Source organism: Orycteropus afer, unplaced genomic scaffold (assembly GCF_000298275.1).
Source record: "Orycteropus afer afer isolate SDZICR_OR568_19922 unplaced genomic scaffold, OryAfe1.0 scaffold00028, whole genome shotgun sequence".
Taxonomy (NCBI): Eukaryota; Metazoa; Chordata; class Mammalia; order Tubulidentata; family Orycteropodidae; genus Orycteropus; species Orycteropus afer.
In genome coordinates this window covers 17954005-17961439 of record NW_006921615.1, presented here as the reverse complement: position 1 = coordinate 17961439, position 7435 = coordinate 17954005, and the positions used below count along the sequence as shown (strand labels likewise).

The following is a 7435-nucleotide window of genomic DNA, read 5'->3' as shown; positions in this document are numbered from 1 at the left end:
CAGGTTTTTCCACTAGTTGGTGCTTAATCCACTTCTGTATAGTTCCTTTCAAAGCTCAGGGCTCCAGGATTATCTTCTGTATCTCTGTCAATTGGTTTTTCTTTTCTTTGTTGAAGAGGGTCTGTGTCACTTGTCTGCCTATTCCTCCATCTTACCAAAGTCTCTCAGGCAACATTCTTATGTGTGAGTCTTAGTTTTGGAATGTCTGGAATAGTGATAACCAAAATGGCTAAGACTGATAGGGAGCACTGTATTAAGCATTTTACATGTATTATGTTGGGTGGGGGCCTGGTGGCACAGTGATTAAAGCGCTCAGCTGCCACCTGAAAGGTGAGTGGTTTGAACCTACCAGCCACTCTATGGGAGATGTGGCAGTGTGTTTCTCTAAAGATTTACACCTTGGAAACCTTGTCGGGCAGCTCTACTCTATTCTATATGGTTGCTATGCATTGGAGTTGACTAGACAGCAGTTGGTTGGGTTTGGTTTAGGATGTTAGGTGGTGCAAATGGTTAGTGCACTTGGCTGCTAACTGAAATGTTAGAGGTTTCAGTTCACCCAGAGGCACCTTGAAAGAAAAGTCTGGTGATCTGTTTCTGAAAATCCTATGGAGCAATTGGCACATAATTGTATTTTTTTTTTTTTTTTTTTTAACAGTAAAAACAAAACAAAACTCTATGGAGCTTAGTTTTACCCTGACACACATAGGGATGCCATGAGTTTGAATTAACTTGATGGCAACTTATTTTTTTTTTTCCTTGTGATTTGGGTGAAGATTCATGTAGCATATTGTTTTTTCATTCAAGTTCATACACATTTTGATTCAGGACATTGATGAGCGGTGCCCACAATGTAAAAGCACTATTCCCATTTCCTCCCTGTATTTGCCATTCGATTCTTCCCTCTTTCCTGTCCCTCCCTGCCTTCTGAGCTTTATCCTTGGGCAAATGCTGCCCTTTTGATCTTGAATGAGTAAGTGTTCTAAGGCGCACACCTCCCTGGTGTTATTGAGCACCTTATATGCTTGTCTATTGTTTGGCTGAAAGTTGAGCCAGGGGGTGAGTTTGGTTCCAGGCTTGAAGGGTGAGTAAGGGCCTTTGTGTCAGCATTTTTTTTTTTTTTTTCCCTCTTAAATGTTATATTTAATTCTCAAAACAACTTTTAGGAAGCATTCCTTCATTTTACAGAAAAGGAAACTAAGACACTGAGAGGTAAAGTAATTTGCCCAAGGTTCAAGGAGATGATAGCCAGGCTTTGAACCTTATTTGACTTCAGACCCCACAGTCTTAACCAGACTGATATTATATTGCTTCCCAAGGTTGTCATATGATTAGCTAAAATGCCTGACCCCTGGTTGAGAAGGCTGCTCATTAGGCAAAAGATAGTATGTACACACACTAGCAATGAAGTAGTACAGAAGGCTTTTGAAAAAGTTTTGGAAAGCTGTGTGCACACCTTCCCCTATTTCCTGAGGCAAGCTCACTTAGATGTTAATCCTTGATACTAATAAGCAGACTACTAGGGCACTCCAGGCTGATCTGATAACAGGAGAAAAGGGGGTTGTGTCCAGTAGACAACAATCAAGTTTCCCTGATCCCTTTCTGTGCTGGTGTTTCCTGCATTCCATTCCCCCAGAGGGGCCAAGCATGTTAAGTCTGTTTGCCAGAGAGACCATCTTACAGTGGTTGTGTAACCATGGGGTCAAAGCAGGTCTTTTTTGCACCACTTTCAGAATGATACGCCTGGGAAATCCAAGGAATTATGAGTTATGAGGGGGGTTGTTGTGAATGAGATCCGACTCCACGGCAGTGAGTTTGGTTTGGTTTTTGGTTTTGGTTGAAATAGGTTGTGGTGGTTCTTATAAACATGCAGCAATCTAACTTCTGTTAGGATTTGTGAATCCCATCTTGGTTTGGAGCACAGTTGTATTCTGACATGTGAAGTAGTCATGAGTTAGAACTGACGGTGACTGGTTCTTGGTTTGCAGCTTGCTATCTGTCATAAGCAGCCCCTTCCATTTTTCTCCTCTTGAACTTTTAATGGAGTATAATTTAGCTACTTCTAGAAAAGAACGCAAGTGACTTGTCTCCTTTTTGAGGTTAACATTTTGGCGAGCCTCTGGGTAGAAGAAAGCTTGCAGGAGGCCTGGGATATTTTCCAAATAGAAGGTTATTTTCAGAGAATGAATTATGGGGCATCGGTACAATGAAGGAAGAGAGCTGTTGAGTGCCTACTTTTGTCAGTGCTTTACACATTTTCAGAAGGGTTAGTAATTTAATGTAGGTAGTAAAGCTGGAATTGAAACCTGAGACTGTCAGCCTTGCAACCTAGCTATGAAATGGAAAAAACACTGTCCAGGGTGGAGGGGTTTTAACCTGGTCCTTCTGGCTGACTGTTTTCATAACTGGCTATATCAGGTCATCATAGCTTGCTCCTTGTCATGCTCACCAACCAACCTTCTGGTTATAATGTGTTTTCCTGCATACATTTATGCGTAGGGAACAAATACAAGTAGCCAGTTTGCATTATATGCTAATAAATTGGTATGACTGACTTGTGGGTAGTGAGATCTTAGTTCAAATGCTTCTGCTTAGTGAAGCTGACCCTGGGTATCTGCTTGTATAATTTCTTTTAGAAAGATTAGCACAAGGCCAGTCCCTATGAGGTGGAGATTAAAGATGTCCCAAATATCCAGCTTTTCCCAACTGCTGTGCCACTCCACCATCTCTGACATCAATTCCTCCTCCTCCCCTCAATCTCTCTCCTGTTGTGTGGTTCTGTAGTTTGCTGTAATGTCTTACAGAACTCACAAACTCCCAAGGAAGTGGCTCATGTTGGGGTAGTGGAAGCTGGGAGGCTGGGAGGCTGGCAGGCTAGCAAATGTCAGGCCTGTGGGTAGGTCTGGAGGACTCTCCCAACTCACGTGGCTGCAGGGGCTGGTGAACCCAAACCAGTGGGTCAGGTGACAGATGCTGTCTCAAGTCCAGCAGTGAGATGACGATGAACAAAAGACAGGAACGGGACAAGAGAGCAAACTTTCCTAGAACATTCACATATATACCCTCAAGGAAACTAAGATTAGTGACTTGAGTCATATATTTTAGCAAGCTGAGACTCAAGATACATCTAAACAGGCATAGATACTAGGATTTACAATACATCACAAGATGGAGGACAATGGCTAGAAGGGCCATATTGAGCAATTCACTGCACTGCAGTACCTAATTCAAACTCACCCTCAGCCACCCTCCACACGTGACAAGATCATTCTCTCTATGTGGACATCTGCTTTGCTTTCATAATACCATTTATCATCACCTGAAGTTATCTGCACGTTTATTTACTTGTTTTCATCTGTCTTCCACCCTAGAATGATGTTCTTAGCAGCAGGGATAGTGCCTGTCTGGTTCATTCATGTAGCCTCTATGTCTTACATAGCACCTAGTACCTGTTCTTGTTGATTGAGTAAGTGAATGTAATGCCATTATAGAATTGAAAGTGCAGTTGTCGAATTTGGTGACTGATAACTTACTCAAATGATGGCTATAACCATGGACAGCACCTTTAGCCTGAGCCCCCAAACTGTAATCAAGCTGTTTGGCCTGTTAACTCAGTGATCTTTAAACGATTACTTTCTCACCCCCTTAACATAGTGAGAATCTGTATAGTCCCTTTTACGTGTTTTAAATTGACATCTAAATTTTTTTATTCAAGTTTTAAAACTCTGGATTTTTGTTTTTTTAAAAAATTGAAAATAATATTTAAATAAGAGGAAATGAGTGACACAAATACCCCTTGGAAAATCTTGTGTTAAGCTAAATACTTATCTTCCCTAATTATTATACTGTTGGGGAAGAAGAGAAAAAGCCAAGATGGTAAGAAAGATGCAGGGGGTGGGGGGAGAATGGGGTTCTCATTCTCAATGGGAAAGACGATCCACAGAGGAAAAGCAGAGAATCTAGGGAAATTGAGGCAGGACAGGTGGTTATGAGCAGTTGAGGTGTACTGTGAGTTTTTAAAAAAGAGGTGAGGGGATAGAGGAATGAAGAAGAGTAAGACTCAACGATTTAGTCAGAAGGTTTGAGAGGTTTTATGATTTTCCTTCTGTTGGAGACCAGGGAACTTATAGCACTCTGTCTTTGCATCCCTTTGAATCCCACACAAGAAGCTAAATGAATAGGGAGGATGGTTTCTGTTTTGCCAAGTAAGGGCGTGATGGTTTGTTTGGGTTTGAAATTCAACCTGAACTCCTGGGTTAAGGTATTTACTCGGATGTTCCTTTACTTTTTTTTTTTTTTCCCCTCCTGAAGGTGTTTAATTCCAAAGGAGATTTGTTCATAAGATTAATATAGATAGAATCCCTCATTTGATAGCCAGTGTCCTTGGCTCCCTGGCATTATTCCAACAAAAAATGTATGTGCACAGCTGAGTGTGTATGCACGTGCCCCTGTCCCTGAGCATGTTTTAATGGTCTTGGGAGCAGTGGCATGGTGGGGATATCCATTAAACCAGGGGGAAAGAACTGTTGCTTTGGGAAGAGGATCGATGGAGTGGATTATCGTTTCCAGGTACAAGTGAGAAAGCTTCAGCAGTCACTGTCACTTTTCTCATGTGTCAGCTGCCAGAATGGACCCTGCACACAATAGGGCTTGTCTTATGTCCCTGTTGGTTTTCAGGGAGACCCTCATCTCTCTGCTTTCCTCTTAGGACATACGCAAGCCCATTGGTTCTAGTCGTGTGTGCATCACTGCTGGCTCATCCTGGGCAGTGAAATGTTTCTGTTTTCTAGGAACTTGTTTGCTTCAAGGTCACTGGAAGCTGAGGGAATATTGGCCCAGAGATTTTTGTGGTGCCTGAGTGTCTCCTGATAGCTTTTCTACCTCTTCCCCACTGCATGATCTGAAACTATTAGGAAAGAAACAAAGCAAAGCCCTCTGTCTGTTATAGTTTCTTCTTCCTTACCCACAGCCTGCTGTCTAGGAAGCAGTTCCCAGAATAGCACAGTGGGTGTTTGGACATGTGACCTCTGTTTGGTCAACAGGCTGTGCATGGGCTTGTGTTGAGATGCCCAGCAGCTTCCTCCTCTAAACCTTGCAGGAGGCAAGGCCCTGTCAGCAGTGATGCTGGTGGTTTTCCTCCCTCCCCCATTCTGGCACTCACCAGCGTCACGTGTCAGAGCCTCTGTCTTAATCTAGCACCTGACCAGATCTGGAGTAGAGCTTTAATAGCTGTCCCTGCTGCCTGTGTGGCCTCCGCCTGTGAAGCAATTTTGCGTAGCTGATAAGGAGACCTTGGCCCATCTCTGCAGCCAGTGAGCTCTGCATTACAGCACAGCAGCTCTGCCAGGGTTGGGAGTTGGCAGGCAGCGGGTGGGTCTCTTGCTTCCAGTGGGAGGACACTGGCTCACTCTTGTTACTAGGATGTGGGAATCGCCTGTGCGTCTCAGGAGCAAGATGACAGCCAAGAAAATACTGTGCCATAGATTTCCAGAACAGAGATCTTTTTAAAACCCAGTGAAAACCTCCTTTCTTGGCATTTTGTCTTAATGAGATTCTCAGGCCTGTAGTTCAGTAGCTGAAGGGGAAAAATCCACAAGCAAAAGCCACTGGGTTTCCCAGAGATGAATGGTGGAGCCGGGCCCCCTGCCTAAGCCTTAGTAACTGTGGACGTCTGGTGCCCTCTGACCTGCCTTTCATTTGGCATGGCCCCGGCATCAATCAAAACTTGGCAGCAGAGAACAGCATGAGATTCTCAGGGATGGAGGAACTTATCTGTCAGCTTTCACAGGGGGCCAGAATTTTGGGTCTCTGGTCTCCTTTCTTTTGATAAGTACTTACTCTTTAAAGTTGTCTTCTTTTGAAAATTTATTTTTATAGAAAGTCCACCTACACCTGTTGTGTGGAGGTTAGGAAATTGATGATTGGCTTCTCTCTGTATTTTGGCCTTGCCTCCCATGTCCCATTCATACCTGGCACCTCAGTTTACATTGCATTTGGAAACCACCTCTTCCTACTGCTAGCCTCACTTTCATTGGTGAGTCTTTTTCTTACACCCATAAGGAGTGTTCTTCCACTGTAGTGTTAGTAACAAGATTCCCTGGCTGGGTCCAGGGCACTTGAATATCAGGTTGGGAATTTGGGATTAGGACTCAGACTCCATGCCAAACATAATCTGAAACTGAGAGTTAACTGCAAGATGTGACTAAGAGACCCTGGCTACCAGGGGGCCCTAGTCCCAGTTGAGTCTGAAATTCTGAGGACTTTGAGATGGGGAAGGAAATAAGGCTGCTTCTGTGAAATTCTTAAAAGTTTGTTTTTGGGTATAGAACTCGGTTCACCAACATTTGCCCCTTTGTTGACACCTTCTTCATTGCTTTTTCTAGCCTGTGGGCCGAAGCTGACCAACTCCCCCACAGTGATTGTCATGGTTGGCCTCCCAGCCCGGGGGAAGACTTACATCTCAAAGAAGTTGACACGCTACCTCAACTGGATTGGCGTCCCAACAAAAGGTAAAGCTGTGTTCCAAGGCTAGGTAGATCCACTGAGCGCTCTGCTTTCCAAACTTCCTCAGCTGAAAAAAATAATCATCTTCCATTTCTAGTTGCTGGTACTGACGGTGCAGAACCACTCTTTGGCTGGTCTGTCTCCCTGTTTGGAGTCTGATCCCACCTCTCTTTCCAGCTGTGTCATCTATCACTGCTGCCTGCAAACATGCTCTGACTTTTATGTTGGAACCTTATTCTCACAGCCACTCTCCTCTTTCCTGCTCTTCCTGCATCCTACTCAACTGAGGTTTCACTTCTTTCTTGAAACACCCTCTGACCATCTCAGTCTATGCAGATCTTTCTCATTTAAACTCTAATAGCACTTAATTGTAACATTTCTCTACTCACTGTCATAAAGTACTCCATACTGTTGATGATTAACTATGGCTCTTTGTCTAGTCTTCCCTAACCAGATGGGAAATGTCTTTTTATTGTTATTATATTTATTGTGATTTGTGTGAAAGGTTACAGAGTAAATTCATTTTCCGTACAGCAATTCATACACATTTTGTTTCATGACATTGACTGAGAACCCCACAATGTAACAGTTCTCTTCCTCCCTGTAGTTACCTTTTCTCTGTGTCCTTTTATCCTATGCATTCCTGCTGTCCAAGCTATTTCCCTGTGCAAACACTCCCCTTCTGTTCTTCCATGATTGATTGTACTAAGGAGTGTTATCTATCTGGTGTAAATGTTCACCCTATATGCCTGTCTGTTGTTTGGCTGAAAGCCATGGGAGTGAGTTCGGTTCCAGGCCTGAAGGGTAACTAGGGGCCATCATTTGGGGGTCTCACCAGGCTTCATCAGATCAGTAAACCTGGTCTTTTTTTTTTTTTTTTTATGATTTTGAGTTCTGTTTCACATTGTTCTCCTACTCCAACCAGGATCTCCTG

At 43.4% G+C, this 7435-nt stretch overlaps 1 protein-coding gene across 1 annotated transcript in view; it reads left to right on the top strand.

Annotated features, from left to right (window-relative positions):
• Positions 1-7435, top strand: part of PFKFB3 (6-phosphofructo-2-kinase/fructose-2,6-biphosphatase 3) — a 34369-nt gene that overhangs the window by 7647 nt on the left and 19287 nt on the right. Inside the window, exon 2 of the mRNA XM_007935454.2 lies at positions 6381-6506. Coding sequence (XP_007933645.1) covers positions 6381-6506 — 126 coding nt within the window. The remainder of the gene's footprint in view (positions 1-6380; positions 6507-7435) is intronic.